Genomic DNA, 18921 nt, shown 5'->3' on the forward strand with positions numbered 1-18921 from the left:
TTCAAAAATTTCGATTTGTTTTAAACATTAAATGTCGGTTTTTTCTTGAAAATCTGAAAAATAATATCTGAAAAAAAAACTTCGATCAAGCTCAAGATTATCTAAGCCAATTTCTCTTGTCCGATTAATTTTAGATGAATTTCCAAGTACTTGTGATGATCACCGCAAAGAACTTCTTGAGAAACGGGCTCCACACAAACAGCGCTAACTTTTACAATTATTTGTTTTTTTTCTTGAAATTTCGCTAAAGTCAAGTCGAAACATGATGTATTAATGCTATGTTTTTATTTTTGTAAAATAAAGCAGTTGACTACCAAAAAAAAAATTATTGAAAATCATAATTTATTCGAACCTCTGACTACCCCTCTTAATATTACCATAAAATAGTAATTTGGCATAGCAACCGCGCCAATACGCTGAAGTGAAAAGGCCAAGCTTTCACACCATCACACACCGAGGTGCCTGTCAAAAAAATAGAAAAACATTTTTTACCTGTTTACTTATAATTTTGTACAATGGCTGAACTCGAGGTCTTATCACGAGCTGTGTTGCTTGTTGTGCCTACTATTAACTAATTTTGCATTCTCATTTACATTTCGCTTCAAATATAGATCGGCTTTGGTACGTTTCAGCAAAGAATAACAAGCGTTAACTCGGCTCAAAAAGTTCTTTTGTGTCAATTTGTGTGGAGCTTCTTTTTGAGAGTCACTCAAACTCCCGAATTACTGTACTATTTTTCAAGCTGAAAATGCCGCAGCTGAAATGGCTCTGGAATTAACTCCTCTTAATACTCGGACGAACATTTTCATTGATATCCAAGTGGCTGTTAAAGCAATTGTGGCTCCTTGGACTAACTCGGAATGTATTCAACGATGCAGATCCAAAATCTATGAACTCTGCTGAAGTGGGCAGGCCACTATTTACTGGATACCAGGACACAAAGGAATAGAAGGAAATGAGAGCCGATGAGCTCGCTAAGGCAGGTATTCGCTTGCCGCGATTAAGCATGTCCGAAATGTACCCACTACTCGCCTGTCTGAAAACGTAACTAAATGGAGAACTAGCTCTCGAAACACAGTCTATATCTGAACGCTCAACCTCGTATAAAACTGCCAAAATTATGCTATGGACTTGAAATGCGAAATCTACAAACTCTTTAGAAAAGACTGCAAAATATTGTTTAAAGTACTGACGGGACATTGTCTCACCCCATATCACGCAGCCCAAAATGGGGTAAGTCCAGAGCGAAGCGTGTAACACATGAAATGAAGAGAATGTTAGGGATACTTTGGAACGCCTGCTTTGCCCCTGCCCAGCTCTTTGTAGGACTCGACCAATGTGCCTAGGTTCAATATATTTGTCATCCTTGAAGAATATTTTGCTGAAAAAAGGCTGAACAGCTTGTTTAAACTCGCGAAAAGGTGCATTAGGGATTAAAAAATAATATCTTCGACTACAAGTGCACAGCACTGGCAAAACAATGAACCCTAGAGGTCTAAGTGAGATATTTTTACAGATCAGGCAGCACTACCTTACCTTTTCTTGAGGCCAGCCTTATGTGAGTATTTGCCCGAATTGTTCAAACCACCGCTTTGCTGTTGCCTGCGATACCACTTAGGCCCAGTTAGATTCGGCACAGTTTTTTTTTTTGTCTTTTCACCTTCGCCGTAGTGATACTGAAGAATTGGTCGAATTTTCTCTTTTAACCTTCATTTTGGACTGTTGTATCCAAGACGAATATATTTAAGATGATATCAGTAGTCGAGGTGATTACTTTTCAATGTTCTAATCAAAGGTGTTTTCGAGGCATAAACAGTTCTAACCATAATGCACACTAAAAGTAAAGGCGACTCAACTATGCAATGTATACATAAATCCGAAAACAAAGCAGAGGGAAAATAACTTTCTTCTGCTTTGCATTATATGAAAGAATCGGATTAGGGAAGTTCAACGAAGATATTTCTTTGGAATGCGCTCAAGATTATTGATGTGGCACTGACGATGTGGCCTCTAAATAAGGACTGCATACCCCAGCTTGGATTGTATAGGGTTGTTCAATAGGTGCGCTTCAACTTTTTTCCGATAGGGAGGGCGAACGACGCAATATTTTTTATTTTTCGCTTGTCATTTGTAAACTTCATTAGTATACATTTCATTATGGAACGCTACACACTTGAGCAACATCCCGTTTTGGGGTTATGTGAAGTCATTGGTCTACAGTAACAAGCCGGCGACGATTTGTGAGCTCAGAGCCAATATTGAACGCGACATTGCTGGAATTTCGGCCGATTTATGTAAAAGAGTGGTCGAAAATTGGGTTCAACGATTGGACTTCGTAAAACGTGCACGCGGTGGTCATGCAAAAGAAATCAAATTTTATACTTAAATGTATATGTTCAAACTCGATAATAAAAAAAAAATTAGTTAAAAAAGTCAAACCGTTTGTGTTTTATTCAAAAAAGTTCAAAAGTTGAAGCGCTCTTACTGAAAAACCCTATACAAATGAAGTAAACAGTGAATTTAAAGCACCTTTCTGGTCTAGAATTTCGAAAACATTGGTTTTCGTTTTCATGTTATGATAGTTTATGCTTTCAAAAATATACTTGCAAAATTTTATATTAAAATTCGTTGTATTTAGCTTAGATGTTAAAACGAGACCGGATTGGAGTACCACGCCCTTACCGTGTTTTTCTCGAAACTATTTCTTTCGAGTTGGCCTTGGTAATTTCTCAAAAAGTTCTGAGGCGATTGATTTGGATTTTTAATATGTTATTGAGTAGACTTGTGGCTTTCGCGGGTAGCAGAATTATAATTTTATAATCAATTTGTCTATTTTTTTTAAGAGCGAGAACGTAAAAAAAATCTTTTTTTTTTGTTTTTCTAATAAACAGATAAAATATCTTGAAATGTGTTTTTTTGTTTTGCAAATCTGCTACCCACCATAGCGACATAAATATTTTCTGATGAATAATCGACCGAATTTATTTTTTTCAGACGTACCTGAGCATCCCAAACTCTTACACCAGTGGCATGTGTTACGTCAGGGGAAGCAAGTTTTTTTATTATTGTCATTAAAAAAAATATATTTGTTTTTTGTAAATAAATAATTGATCTTATGACTAAAAATGATTTTCAATTGATACCGATTGCTTTTCTTCAATTTTCAACGCCTTCAATTTTCACGTCTCTAGACCAGAAAGGTACCTTAAAGTGTCTGGATTGAATAGATCCGTAAAATACGCAGCAAAACACTGAAAAAAGGTAAGTGTAAAATACGATTTGGCGATGACAAAATTTAAATGCGTGAAGTCAAAGATTAGACGTGAGTTCTTTATAAAATATTAGGTAGAGATTGGATTTCGAAAGACATCTTATTTATAGAGTTTTAAATGCGAAACAAATTTGCTATCATTTCATGTTGCACAGTACACAGTGGACTATCAACTACGCGAACTAACCCAATGATATCTGCTTACCGACGCACTCAGCTACTGGCGTTCATTATTCTTTTAGCGTACAACATTTTTGCCATGACTGTGGTATAGCGACATCTACAGGAGAGAAGTTGTAATGCAGAAGAGAATGGCTACAGCTACTTTCCGCTAGATAGCGCCACACAATTATTGCTGGTACATTAACCCATACTCTTATTAAAATTTTTTCATAATTTGTTTTAGATCCTAACCATTGATTAATTTATTTTATTTAATATATTTTAATTTGAGTTTTACTTTTTTGCTTATCGATATTTACACATTTACGAGTGCCTTCATGTTTTTTGTACGATTTAGATTTGACTGACTTTTTTACTAAATGAAAAAACAAAAAAATATGATTTTGAGTGATGCAAAGCTTTACGCGCTCCACTGATTGTTTCAAACTTGCCGCTGTCTAGTTCACAAGTGTACAATATGATTAACTTACGACGCCATTTGTAAAAATTATAAATCTTCGCATATGGTGATTAATTTTGCGCCAGCTAAGGGGAATTTCTATCCTTTATCACGGAAATTTCTATATTTTTCCGAAATATTTTGGCAGGAGTTTTAATATTTAATAGATTTTATGATTCCGATGGAAAAACTGCAACTTTTTGTGGTTGAGGTCCTTCTTACAGTGGTTTAGTTCCTTATCTTTTTATAAATAAAAATATGTTTTCGTCAAATGCTTTATTTAATAAAATTTCGCCTGAGATCGTAATTGATAGATATAAAAAGATATAGAAATATTTTAAATTTCTCCACGCACTTCGCAAAATTCAGCGCCAATTTCATTTGAAATCGAAATCATCGTATGCACCGCTCAAAAAGTCGCCGTTGTTGCAATGATGTCGATGCACATCCGAGTCAAAGCACTTATCGTGCACGCGCTTGCTGCCTACACCAGCGCCTCCACCAGAGCCGCGACGATCGGCGCGTTCGCACTCTTCGCCTGCCGAACGGTCAGCGCAATGTACCGCAACACCACCACCACCACCACCACCAGCACGCCCACGGCTCTTACTGCGATGTCGGTGTTGGTGATGCTCAGCTGTTGTGTGATGGTGCGCATGCGCATGCGACGATCTCGTATGATCCTCATAAAGTGTTGAGCTCAAGTGCTCAATATCGTTGGGCGGCCGACAGTGAGGGGTGGGTGGTATGGGATCGTCAAAACGTGGACAAGGATGATCACCCACAGGCGATGCAGTCTCGTAGCGTTTTGAGAGTAGAGTGAATTCCTGATGCGCTGAGCAGAGCGCTTGCAAGCGATGCAACAGATCCGATTCGGGCAAGTCACGTAAGTGCAGTGTGCGTGCGACCGAAGTACGAAACGATTGTAGGTGGGAGAGTCGATGATTGGCATCGGAGAGTTGGGTTTGCAAGCGTGTGATGTCTTCGCGCAGAGACTGTAGTGGATAAGAAAAGGAATTAATTAAGTAATAAGATTGTAGTGTAGCTTGCAACTCACAGTGATGAGCGCCTCATCGCGGCAGCGTCTGTTTTGTGACGATTCGCTGGTAGATCTTAAACGATCTTTGACGCTATTATATTGCGCCAATAAACGTGTCTTTTCTTCTTCAAGATCACAAATTTGCCCAGTCAGTTCGTCGATCTTGCGCGCGCGCTCCAAGGCGGTGATCTGAATAGAAAATAATTATGTGATGTGTATTTTTATAATTTTGGTAATCTACCTTATACTCGACTGCCTCCGCCAGCTGCGCCTTGACTTCAGCTATCTGTGAGCGCGCATCCACCAGCTGTGCGGTAAGTTTATCAATCTGCTTGCTGGCTTTCTTCGTGCGACATACCGCTTCATCCCGTTCACCCTGGATGTCAGAGCAAATGTTTACTGTGTAAGTTACTTAGTTTATTTTCATATTTGTAGCATATCTTTTACCTGTAGCACACACTTGCCCCTGGCGCCCTCCTCAATGATCGCCAACTTACGACGCAGCAGCTCTAAATGCAGATCGCGTCGCTGCACCTGTTCTCGCAATATTCGCACGCGTCTTTGCAAGTTGTAAACGGTGCTACTCTCCTTCAGCGGTATATCGTGACACGAACGCTCACGCCGCAACTTACCATGCACATGCGCGTGATGATCGCAACAGCCCTGACATTGCACATAAAAATACAAAAGTTGGGTTTAATAAAAAAGTACCAAAAATCAACCAACCTTATCCGGTGAATGCTCATGCCGTGAGTGATGATGATAGCGATTCCCGCCGTCACGTTCGTGACCATGGTGGTCGTAATGTGCTGAGATGCGTTCGGCGCGTTCTAGTAGAGACTCTGCCAAGATGTTGGTGTCTGTGCCGAGTGCGGGTGGTGAAGTGCACTCGGCCCAACTGAGCGCACGCGCCAGTCGGCGCAGATACTCTGACAACCCTAGGTGATCGTTACGCAGCGTGTGTATCTCTGCTTGGCATTTCTCCAGACGTTCCTCCAACTCACTCTTTTGCGCTTCCTCAGTACGCAAGCGGCACTGTGTGGTCTCTTGGGTTTCCTTCAATTTCGATTGCTCCGAGTTCAACTGATCGCGCAGTGAATGTAGTTGCTGTAAATCAATTTAGAGTGCAAGGGTAGTATTTGTCAAAGAAGAAACAGGTATTTGACTTTTATTTACCACACGCATCGCCTGATTTTCACTTAGAGTTTCGCGCACTTTCTCCTTAATCAGTGTTTCGCATGGCTCGGGCACATTCAGCTGATTGGCCAGACAACGCAGGAATTGCAAGCGCTCACTTTGCGTGCGATCGAAATTGTTTTGCAAGCGATGACAGCGCGACTCGAAGCCGCGCAACTCTTCTTTCAGCTTTTCACCGCTTATCTCCGCCTCAGTCGACCGATCGCGTTGCAGCTGCAAATCACGTTCATATTGACGACAACGTCCTTCCAATTCGTGGTTATGATTGGTCACACCTTCGAGTTGCGCACTCAAACGTTGTTTCTCTATATTGGCTAGCGATTTCAAATTCATCAACTCGTTCTCACAGCTACTCAGCGTATCGCAAGTGGAACTTGCCTTCGCCTTGGTGCGTTGCAGTTCGATCATCACCTCTTCCGCACGATTCAGCACACACTCTGGCGTCAGCTGCACATTCTCACACATATCCACGCCTAGGCAGGTGGCAAGACGTCGTAACGAATCATTGAGTTGTGCGCGCGCTTGTTCCTTCTGCTGTTCCTCGGCAGCCAGGTGATTCTCGAGATGTTGTATTTTGCATTGCAACTCCTTGCCGCGTTCATCGGAGGAGTGCTTCTCGCGTTGTATGGTTTGTATGGTGGAATCGCAACGTTGTTGTATGGATTGTTCACGATGCTCAGCAGTTTGCAGTCGACTTTGCAGACTGCTTATGAGTGCTGATTGACGCGCTGCTTGGGAGCGTAGATTTTCGCATTCAGTTTCGCGCGCAACCAATGCAGTGCGTGCATCTCCGAGCTAAGGAAGGGAACAGAGACGAGGGAAAGGAAGTTTAATTGCATATTAGTATGAGTTCATCACATTTTTCAACCTACATCATTTGCAAGACGGTCGCGTTTATAAGACAACGCTGCCAGTTCACTGCGCAGAGTTGTGACCAGATCAATTCCATGGTGGTGGTCCGGGATGGCGTGCGTAGTATTGTTACAGTTGGACTCAAGCTAAAAGAAAAATAAAAGTTGTTCATAAATGGTGCAATCGAAGAAATTAAAGGTTAAGGTTAACCCGGTGTTACTCGTTAGGTACGTAATTACAAAAATGAATATTCGCTACTGAGTAAAAAGTAATGCAGATTGCGGCATTTAAGAACAATCTGGGGCGCACTATTTATAAATCAAATTCTTTTAAGACTTCAGCATGAAAACCGGAACAGTTTGCGGCTATCGTAGCCGAATGATTTTTATCTTGACTATTATTCTATTGGCTAGGGTTCGACCCTCACTAGGCATAAACACACCAAAAAATAGAAGAAGTATTGCTGTCATGAGAAACTCTTCATAAAAACCCATCTGCCGTTCGGAAGCGGCACAAAACTATATGCCCCCTTATTTGCCGAATAATATCAAGACGTCCCCCAATTTGGGTCGAACTTTTTAGTTTATTTTCTCATGTAAAGGCCAAAAATGGTGATATTTTGAAATGATTGTATGGGGGACCCCCCAGGGGAGTTCCAGGGGGTGTATACGATTTTCACAGAGCAATGAGCGATTTTTAAATCGACCCGCCCTAATATATATATATTGGCGCTTACACCCGTTTTAAGTGTTTGGCCGAGCTTCTCAAATATACATAAATTATTGATTCCACCTAAACTATTACTAATACCATCTTCTGGGTGCCATATCCCATGAGTAGTTAGCACAGATCTCATCTCCAATATGGATTTCGTTCTGTTTTAGTCCAGTAATATTTCCAATTTCTGGTTTTTCTAGATTGTTTTTCAGCGACCCCGGGGCATAACTGAAGTCAAGAAAACCGCTTTGCCCTTCTTTAGGGCATATGAAACTTTAAAATCTTCTTGAAACCCAAAACGACAACTAAGAACTTATCAGCCCTTTGTTGCTGCAAGGAAAGGTGGAATTTTACATCAATTTTTCTTTAATGCGCCGAGTTTAGTAATGTTTTTACAAGTAAGTGTCGCCGCGTTAAGTCAAGCTGGCAGGAGAAGTATTTCAAATTTAAACCTTAATTTTTATAAGCTATGTTGATTAAGTTGTTGAACACAGTTGTAAACTGTAGTAGGATTGGTTGGTTAGTTAAAGAGGCGATTCATCCAGAATCCAACTAGCGCTTCCGCACCATTTTGTTGCCACATCCTCGTTACCAACTTGTTTTACAGTTATTTACAGCAAGACTTAATCCATTCTGTGCAGCTTAAGAAGCTTATTAGTTTGTTGACGTCTACGTCAGACAGTGGTTCAGGACTCTCGAACAGTGGTTAACCAAAGGTTGACATTCTCTCCTTCCAGAAGGCAGGGCATTGCCAGAGGAAATGGAAAATCGATTCGTTTTTCTCTGGTTGTGTACAACTGTGACAGTGTTTGTTGTAAGGGATGCCCATTATGGCTACTTGTTCCCCGATAGATTAGAAGCCAGTTATTACTGCAGTGAGTGTTCTTCGTTTTATATTTGTCAGCATTGACATTTGTTTGTGGTCATAACTTTCTGCTAACTTTGCATGTAGTCTGGTCTCTCTATCTGCATTCCGCGACTTGTAGATATTTTAAGGAAATTGTATTCTTGATCGCAGTCAGTGGTGCCAGTGGCGTCCCTTGCCAATTCGTACGCTTTTTCATTTCTTCCCAGGTTCCGATATCCCAGGGGTGGAAAAATTCATATTGAATGTCACCGTTGGAATGATGTAATCAGTCCACCCCGAGGTGAACTGAATTTATTGCAATAATAGACTGGCATGACCATAAATTTTGCCCCTACAGCGCATCGTTTTATTTAACCATCTTCTGGATATGAAGATCTACCGGAAAATAACATATGAGGGTTTTTAGAAGGGAGACACCAATTTTACATGTAAATAAATCACACATGCTGCATTTAAATATGGAGTTCGATATCACTCATAGGACCAACCTGATCACTTTTAAGTAATCGATCTTTGAGGCCTATTTTCTAACACTATTTCGCACATATGGGTTCGGACGTTAGCAAATTTTTATACAGTTTTTTTATTAAACTCCTCTAACGCAATCCCATAAAAAGAGATGCAATAGCGTTGAGTTGGATGACTCGAGATTACACGATTACCGAAATTCCCTTTCAATAGACACATTTTTTTACCAGCTATGCGGCTTGTGACACCATCTCTTTCAAAGCACATATCATTGATGTCAAGTCCATTAAATTCTGGCAAAACAAAATATCTGAACAAGTCAAGATATCAAACTCCATTGACCCTAACATGACGATAGACAATAACACCTACGGATGGTCTCTTGTTTATTTAAACAGTTATGAAAAAAAAAGTAAAAATAAGATTCATCCTATCCTATCATTAATTGACGCAGTATTCGACACGCAAATGTTATAGACTAAAGTCCGTGGGCGTTAGCTGCTCTTAGAAATTAACTCATTTGCAAATCTTTCCGGATCTCTTCCTTCTATTTGTTGTGTGCTTCTTGAAGTTGTTCCACAAATGGAGGGACCTACAGTTTAAAGCCGACTCCGAACGGCAAATATTTTTTATGAGGAGCTTTTTCATGGTAGAAATACACTTGGAGGTTTGCCATTGCCTGTCGAGGGGCGACCGCTATTAGAAAACACTTTTTCTTCATTTTGGTGCTTCACCGAGATTCGAGCCTACGTTCTCTCTGAGTTCTGAATGGTAGTCACGCACCAACCCAGTCCGACGGCGGTCGCCGGCAATTAAAGAATGATTTTTTGATAGTATACCCAAGATGGCTCAAAATTAGTCATCAATTTTGTTTTTGAATAATTTTTTGCTAAATAAAAACGCAATGTGTTTTAGTAATGGAAATCTCTTTTTTGACCTTTACGCACTCGGTTTATTTGTCTATTTGTGAAGTGCAGCTATCTAGTTCAGAAGCGTCAAATATGATTGACGTATGACCCCATTTGCAAAAATTATATACCATCCACCTTATATTTTTGTAAACGTCTTTATCTGAATTTCACTTAGTCGAGTAATTTTTCCAAGGTAAGGTTCTCCAAAATATCTTGATCGCGTCTGAGCGGACTATTTTTTTTAGAAAGGTAATTTCTTTTATTTAACAAACTGCGAACTTTGCCTAGATATGGCCTCCCTCTAATTCTGACCATAATTGATAGTCGTGAGAATTTAAGTCTGTGCTAACCGACGGCCAATCTGCTGCAGAAATTACAGCTGGAATATACCGTCCTAAAACCTCTTGGGTAGTTGTAGATTTATGTATCGGCGAGGAGTCTTGTTAAAATATTCAAGGCTCTCCATTAAAGTGGGTTTTTGTTAAACTCTTTCGATGTATTCTCAGATATATTTTGGCACACTTTGGCTCCGGTTTTTATTGCATAAATGAAACCTTTTTGGAATACTCTCACAAAATATTATGTTCTGTGGTTGATGAACTCTCTGTACCCTCGAGAACAGTACTTTAATATCTTCACTTTTTAATATGTTCTTGCATATTTTGTTTAATAAAAAAATTTTCCAACGCAACAATTTTTTGTAGGGACCGCAACTGCTATGCCACTATTTCAAAACACCCTTTATATTATTTCTATTTTTTTTACCAAGATGTCTTCAGTCCAAAGTTAGACTTTTAATTTTCTGGTAAAAATTGTACACTTATTTTTTCGGTCAAAAATAAAAGATCTGGGATATATTATTTATGAAGTGCCAGCGGCATAAGTTAGTTTAGAATGCGCGTTCTCAGCATTTAAGCTGTTCTCATGAACGTTGCTGACGAGCCATTGCACGGTTTATTGCAACATTCCAATGTTATTTGTTCTAATCGAGAGGTTAAAGATGGTTAGCCCATCTACGAAAAGCTTTCATGTGGATCTTATAATGGATTAATTTTGGCATTGATCCGAAAGTCTTGTACTACTTTCCAGCCTCAAAAAATTTCGGCGAATTCGGTCATACAGAGCTTTTATGGCTCTACTCGTACGAGCAACATGCGAACATTCCGTTCTGATCCTATCCACTACTTGAGATGAGTATAGAAATTGGCGGTGGATACAACATACAAATATGCTGAATATTTTGAGTTTTTTTAGCAACCTTAATATTTAACACGCGCTATTTTTGAACTTTTGCAATGCTATCTCCGAAACGATTTTCTTTGTCATCTCAGTCCAAGTTAATCACGTGAAATTTTAAATCAAACTGAGTTGAATTTATTTTGGGATAAAACATTTTTGCCAAAGAAATGGAATAATGTGAACATTTAATTCAAAAATGAATTGCTTGAAAAATCTTGCAACAGAACATTTTCATTTATTTTTGTAAATATTTCCAATTTCAAAGCAATCAATTTAGAGACGAGTACTTGAAAGAAAATGTGATACGTGGAATTGTTGTAAAAGCGAAAGTGATGGGCTACTTAGTTTTTATTTTTTTCAATCGAAAACAAAAGTTTCTTCTGCATATATGTATGTATGTGTGCGCCTTCAAATATTTTCGCTTCTATACCAAATGATGGTGATGCGGTGACACTCGCCCCAGATGTTCATGATGCGCCGCGCTCAGGTGATGATGGTGATGCAAATGTTGATGTTTCTTCTCATTTGACATATTCACTACACTAAGCTTCTGGTAGAAGTTTCACTTCAGACACGAGTCACAATTTGAAAGACGGATCGGAACAATGCGCCCACACGTTCGAGCGAATCGCGCTCGACTAACTGAACCAAATCTAGTTTTTGGTTAGTTACTTCACCAAAAAATAGACTGAAGATGCACCAAGTTTCGATATGACAGTTAAAATGGTGAATGGGTTGCAGACAGCAACATAACAATACATATCGACAGTGTTATTGATGTGTATTGTTGTTGCTGGCAATAAAAATCAAACTTATGGAATTTACAGTAACATAACATAAGGCGTTCAACAGTCATGGCTACAACTTGCTAAAAGGTGAATCAAAGTGAGGATTTGCTGCATGAAAGCGGAGGGTAGAATGAGGTGAGGAAATGAAAAAATGGGCACAATGGCAACGCTTGTTTGTTTGTTGCTAGCTGATACTTTCGATATGTGTATGTGTTGCGCGATTTGTTGTTGTTATCTAGGTCATTCACATGACGGCACAGAAATAGCATGAAAAGTCGAAATAGGAGCAAGCGGGTCGCATCAATAACAAAGCGAGCATAAAATGTTCTAAATTGTTTCATGGGTAGAGGAAATATGGATGCCTGTGTGTGTGTTTGTATGTATGAATGTATACATGTGTGCATGTGTGCAGTGTTACCGTTATTGTGCGTGCGTTTGTGTTATCCTATTTTTACGTGTTAGCTTGGCAACGCTTCAGAAACGGAAACTCATCGAACACCGATTGAGCACAGGCAACAGGGTCGCGGGCACAGTGGGGCTTATTACGTGATTTACTTACTAACTTATTTATTTTTTATTGTGTAGATAATCTATATATTGTAGAAAGTATAAAGATCATTCAATAAAATTTCCATTAGCTGCAATAAACTTATCGATCCAGTTGCGGAAACAATTGCATGCCCGAATCAAACACTCCTCATTCATATTGACCATAACGGTTGTAAGTGCAGCCTTCAGAGAAGAAATGTTGTTATTTGTTTCACGCTCAACTACGCCTCTTAAGCAATAGTCCTGGGATTAAGGTCTGGGGTGTTAGGTGGTCATAAGTTCGGTATACTCAGGCGCTTCAGGGTGTTTAATATTGTTTGAAGGACGTTTTGATCGGATAGGTTGCTGTTCTTGTATTTGCTCTGACGTAAACTGTATTCTGCGTAGAGCGTAGGATTTATACCGCAGATCTTTATGGACAACTCTATGTAGAAGACCCTCAGAAACATGAAATTCCCTCGCAAGAGATTTTGAAGGGGCCTCGTCAATGATCGCCTGCACTTGTTGAATAAATTCTGCAGATCGGACAGTGTCAGATCGTTGATCGTCTTTTTGCTAGAGTTGGAAGATAGTAGATCTAAACTAGTCAGTAGAAGGTTATAGGGAAAACTTAATTTTTTAAGGCTCTAGGTATAGGAGCTTTAAAAGCATAGTGAATTCTACACTTCCAAGCAAAAATATTTCAAAACTCTGTAAGCGTTAGAATAGGAATAAAATAATAAGTTCTACCAGATGTAAAAAAAAAATTTGGAATCGACAACTACGCATAGACAGGAAATTTCGCCAAGAATAGATGTTAAGCACAACCTCTTTAAGGGAGTATTTATAGGTGACGGTTTCAAAAAATCTACTTTTTGACACATCTTAAAATTAGCATATGCTCAGAGCATGCTGTAAATTTTTTTGAATTTCGAAATGTTTACAAAATCCAACCGGAAATTAAACCGGGTCGAGTCTCTCATGATGCTCAATTCATCTGATGGAAGCTAAATCAACATTTCTGGATCTTCTTCCGCTTCTATACTAGCGGCCGGTATAGAAGAAGATCCAGGTGGCTATATTTTCTTCGCTTCGCACGAATATCTGTTTGATTGGTGACTTAAAATCCAAGTGTATTCACGCTCAAACTTTGCCACAATTGCGACGAATTGCTTAAGCACTAAAGACATGGTAACAGTTGATGACGACGTTGCATATTCTGAACGGATTTCGTTAATATTTTTGAAATATATATTTGAAATAATGCAACGGCAACGATGGTGAAATGGCAAAGCTCACTGCATAGTTTGAGAGCTGAATGACATTGGTAACTTTGAGAGTTGATGAAACCTAACAATTAGACAAATTATCATTGGGTGACTGGTTTCCCTATACTGAGCTAATCGAGCAGAAAGTCACACTTCCTTATGCACAATAGTTGTTTTTATTCGTTTTTTTGTTAAAAAGTAAGAACTTTTATTTTTTAAAAAAGCAAAAAAAGCGATTTTTGAAATTTTTTTTTTGAATTCTGGAATTTTCTTTTGCAAATTTTAAAAATTCCTTACTTTATTCTTTATTTTTAACAACAAAAAAAAGATTTATCAAAATTTTTCTTTACCCTCTGTAGTTTTCTTTCATATATTTAAAAAAAATCGTTACTTTATTCTTTGTTAAAAAAAAAATGCGATTTGTGAAAATTTTTCTTTTGTAAATTTTGAAAATTTCTTAATTTATTCTTTATTTAAAAAAAAAACCTGATTTTTGCAAATTTTTCTTTCAATTTTGAAATTTTCGTTCGTAAATTTTTAAAATTCCTTACTTTATTCTTCATTTTTAACAAACAAAAAAAAGCGATTTTTGAAAATGTTTTTTTTTCAATTCTGTAATATTAATAATTTCTTGTTTTATTCCTCAATTTTAACGAAAAAAATAATGCGATTTTTAAAAAAATTTCTTTTAAATTGGAATTTTGTTTCCTAATAAGATAAGAATACCCCAGAATTTTCTTAAATGACTTTGACCACCTCTGCTTCACTGTGAACTTAGTGCATACTCGTATACATATGTATGGGTATGTGTGTGTGTGTGCTTAAGCTTGAAGAGAAGTTATGTTTAACCTTAGCACTCTTACCACAGGCATTGAAAACTTTCTCGGTGAGCGCATAAATTAAGTGAAGTTTGGTTTTGTTTACACAAAGTTGATAAGCAACTAAGTAATCGGCGTAGAAAATTTGCCAATGAGGTGACTTTTTTTCAACGAAGAATATTAATGCAGCAAATAGCAAAACGACGGTTAGTCATGACTTTGGGCTTGAATGATATATTAGCGTTATTTGCTGAATTATGTTACTCCAAGTGCTGGCCCTACGCTCCACCTGGAGAAGGAAAAACTCTCTTTGGTTTCAAGTTGCGTTGAAGAAGGTATTCAGTAAAAGTTCCATAAATCCCTCAAGTTTGCTCTGGTTGCTTTGAAGCTTCCATTGCCTTTCCAACTATGCTGGAAGATATTACTTGTTACTTTTTTACGAATAGATTGCGTAACTTTTCATTTACTCTTCAGTATCCGTTTTTCTTTCTACCCTTTATTTTGAGTATGGAGAGCCACCGGATTCCATAAAAAAAATTCTTCTTTTACTCGACACTGACAGAAAATATTTTATTCTGAGAAATAGCGATTACCAGATAAACTTTTTTCCATTGGCTAAGATTGAATAAAAAAATATTTCGCCTTTTGAGCCAAACCAGAGTCGTCATACGATATGATCGTAAATAACGAAATGCTGGTATGCAAGTGCGTGTCCCATCAATGATAGTAAATTGTGAACAGTGAGATGATGTATTTTATTATTATTTTTTTTCATACAAGAAAACCTCCTTTGTTGTTTCTTTTGAAGATTTTATAGTAAATCGCTGTACAATTCGAATAATTGCTGCTGCAGCTTGAGCTTGTTCCAATTTCACTTAGTTTAGAAGTTCATATTAGATTATAGGTATACAAGAAAGCCTAAGGCATAGCTTCGAATGTATTTCTACCAAGAAAGAATGGCTTCTTGGGAAAAAGTTTGTATGTTCTTAACTGAATGTTGCTAGCAGAGATTAAAAATGCAAGGATACTCAGTAGATGTAGTTCGAAAATTAATCACCCTGCCGGAATATTCATAGTCTTTGCAAATCACGTACGTCAATCATATATGACACTTGTGAACTAGACAGTAATAGGCGTAAAGGCAAAAAAAGTAGTTAGTAAAATATTTTTTTTTTATTTAGTACAATTTTAACTGTGGATACAACGCCCAAAAATTATTGAAGTTTATTATAAAAATGGTCGGTCTTTAAGAACAAAATATCAGAAAATTTGTAAAAGTTACCGTCATATGGCCCGCGACTTCTCAGCATTTTTACCAATTTTTAATATTTTCCTTTGATTTTTGTTGTTTGAATCTCCATTATTTTCTTAAAGTTCTTAAACAAAAGTCCAGCTCATTTTCTAACAAAAACCAAATCCAAGTTTTCACACTTTATAAAAAAATTAGAAAAATTCTATTACTTTTCGCTACAATTCCAAAAGAAATTCGAGCATTTATTTATGAGAAAATGCGCTGGGACATGAAACAAAATTTATAACAAATCTACTAGATTTTTCAGCAACTTCAAGCTATGCATACCAAACATTTTTCTATCAATTCTATTAAAAATCGTAGAATTGCATTAAAATAATTGGGCATACGAATAATTATAATTACATGCATTTCTTAATTTTGTCGTGGAATTAAAAAAATAAAAAATAAGTGGGGCACTACTCCCCCATCGCTACTCGTGAAAATTAATTTCAATATTCCTCAGCGAAGCTTACGAAGTCATGATATTTTCTGGTTAGGGATGGCTCGAACTAATTATGCTTCCAATGCTCCGATTTCTAGAATTTTGAGAGAATTGAATTCACTTTCAAATCATAATTTGCCTAGATTTTTCTACAACAAAGAACCACTTGAACTAAGTTCTAAGCCTGACACACGTTATTCCAATACACTTACATATTATATTAAGAGTGCATTTAGGTTAAATGAAGCGGGTCGCTGGAGAGAAAAACTTATGGTCACGCTAGTCTATTATTGCGACAAACTCAGTTAATCTCGGTGAGAACTGACTACATCGTCCCGACGGTAACTTTCAAAAGGAATTTCGCCACTCTCTTTCCATCTAAGGAAGAATGTAATAATGGATTCTCTCTAAACAACTTCGACACTACAGTCTATACGGATGGAAGTAAAATGGGCTGTGGTGTTGGAGCTGGTATATATTCTCACAGACTTAAAATTGAGAAATCTGTGCGTCTCCCTAATACCAGCAGCGTCTTCCAGGCGGAAGTACTGGCAATTGGGGAAGCCTGTAGGCTACTAATCGCAGCTTTCTCTTTTAAGGGTAATATCGCTATTCTCTCGGATAGTCAAGCTGCAATCCAGGCACTGGGTTCGGCTACAACAACCTCTAAAGTGGTCGAACAAAGTAGGAATAGCCTCACCATCTTGAGTAAAAACCATAAAGTTACCTTAATCTGGGTCCCGGGACATCGGAACATTGAAGGTAACGAAAAAGCAGATGAACTGGCAAGAGGGGGATCTGCTATGAATAACGCTCTTGCAGAATCGGTACTCACACCATTAGGTGCAGTCAAGAGTACAATTTCCCAAAAATACCTCCGAATCGCGGACTGTAGGTGGAAAGTCCAGACAAATTGCAAAATTAACAGAACGTTATGGCCCACCTACAACCTCACGCAATCGTCGGCATTAATAACAATGAAACGACGCCTGGAGACTAACGGCAGTCATAACTGGCTTTTGGTCTATCGGAGAACAAGCAGCCAAAATGGGTATCCCACACAACACATACTGTCACAGTTGCAAACAACCGGAGAAAAAGGAGACAATCTGCCTTTTCCTCTGTGAATGCCCTGCTCTATGGAAGGACAGAATGGTAGCCCTGGGCCAACCACTATTCGAGAATCTTGAACAACTATCTAGCTTAGACGTTAACAACCTAATAAGGTTCCTTAACCGCACAGACTGGATATAGTTATGCTGTAAATAACCGTTAAACAAGTTGGTAACGAGGATGTGGCAATAAAATGGCGCGGATGCGCTAGTTGGATTCTGGAAGAATCACCTCTTTAACCAACCAACCAAGTTCTAAGAATAATCTAGTATTCTTTTTGTATAAATTATAAGAAATATTACATTTTGTTTCATTCATTACAATGAAACAAATAAATTATAATTTTAATTTATTTCTGATTCAATTAACTGTTTGTCTTTAGTCTGTAAGAAATACTGCATTTTCAGATTATTAAATAAAGCGGAAATAAAGCGAAAAAACGTAGAAAATGTTTCACGCAGGGTGAAACAATTTTATCTATCATCCTTGCGCTTCACTTCACCTAATGTTACCGTACAAAATTCATCACCTTCTGTATAGAATTCGAGCTAAGTGTAAAGTAAGGTAGCTTGTGTATATGTAAATTTGTCTCATATTGTTGAAAACATAGAATAGAAAAAAATTATCTTTTGGTATAGTCATGGATAGTCATTGGCGGCCGCCGTAGGCGAATGTGTTGGTGCGTGATTACCATTCGGAATTCACAAAGAGAACGTTGGTTCGAATCTCGGTGAAAGCAAAATTAATAAAAACATTTTTCTAATAGCGGTCGCCCCTCGGCAGGCAATGGCTAACCTCCGAGTGTATTTCTGCCATGAAAAAGCTCCTCATAAAAATATCTGCCGTTCGGAGTCGGCTTGAAACTGTAGGTCCCTCCATTTGTGGAACAACATCAAGACGCACGCCACAAATAGGAGGAGGAGCTCGGCCAAACACCTAACAGAAGTGTACGCGCCAATTATTTATTTTTTTTTTTTATAGTAATGGAAAAATATTCTTTGAATAATTTTCTCCAGTGCCCTTTACAGTACGATGGTTTTCTTTAAAAAATTATGGCGCGACTATATAACTTAGTGAACCGCGCACTACACTGTGGCTCGAGTGACTGGCAATTCTATGTCATGAGAATCAAACTAAAAGTTCCTCTATTCTCTAAAATCCGCTTTCGGCTCCCGTTCTCGGTCTACGGTGTAATTTTATTTGTGGCTTATCCGTTATCACTTAATTTCTTCCGTTTAATTTTTCGTTTCATTTCCTTGTCTTTGATCTACACCTTGCGTCGGGTTGCACACTCATTGAAGCTCACCTTGCTGCTATTTGTCACTTTCACATCTTCACATAAAATCTCGAATATACGCCAATCCTCGGCAGTGTTACCAGACGTTTGCGGAAATGGAGTGTCGCGTGACATTTTTATTTAAGCGTATGTTGACAAAAATTACGTATTTTATTTGTTTTGCATATTTATTTGTTTGTCTTTAAATTA

The 18921-nt window shown here is 38.1% G+C and overlaps 1 protein-coding gene across 1 annotated transcript; it reads right to left on the reverse strand.

The window, feature by feature from the left end:
• Positions 1-4270: 4270 nt before the first annotated feature.
• LOC129248023 (coiled-coil domain-containing protein 170) lies at positions 4271-18846 on the reverse strand. Its single transcript, XM_054887429.1, has 8 exons — positions 18742-18846; positions 7002-7127; positions 6109-6924; positions 5659-6039; positions 5380-5595; positions 5174-5308; positions 4951-5121; positions 4271-4888 (listed from the first exon to the last, which is right to left on the reverse strand). The coding sequence occupies exons 1-8, from the start codon at positions 18844-18846 to the stop codon at positions 4271-4273; spliced, it is 2568 nt and encodes an 855-aa protein (XP_054743404.1).
• Positions 18847-18921: the final 75 nt, after the last annotated feature.

Source organism: Anastrepha obliqua, chromosome 5, assembly GCF_027943255.1.
Source record: "Anastrepha obliqua isolate idAnaObli1 chromosome 5, idAnaObli1_1.0, whole genome shotgun sequence".
In the NCBI taxonomy this organism is placed as follows: Eukaryota; Metazoa; Arthropoda; class Insecta; order Diptera; family Tephritidae; genus Anastrepha; species Anastrepha obliqua.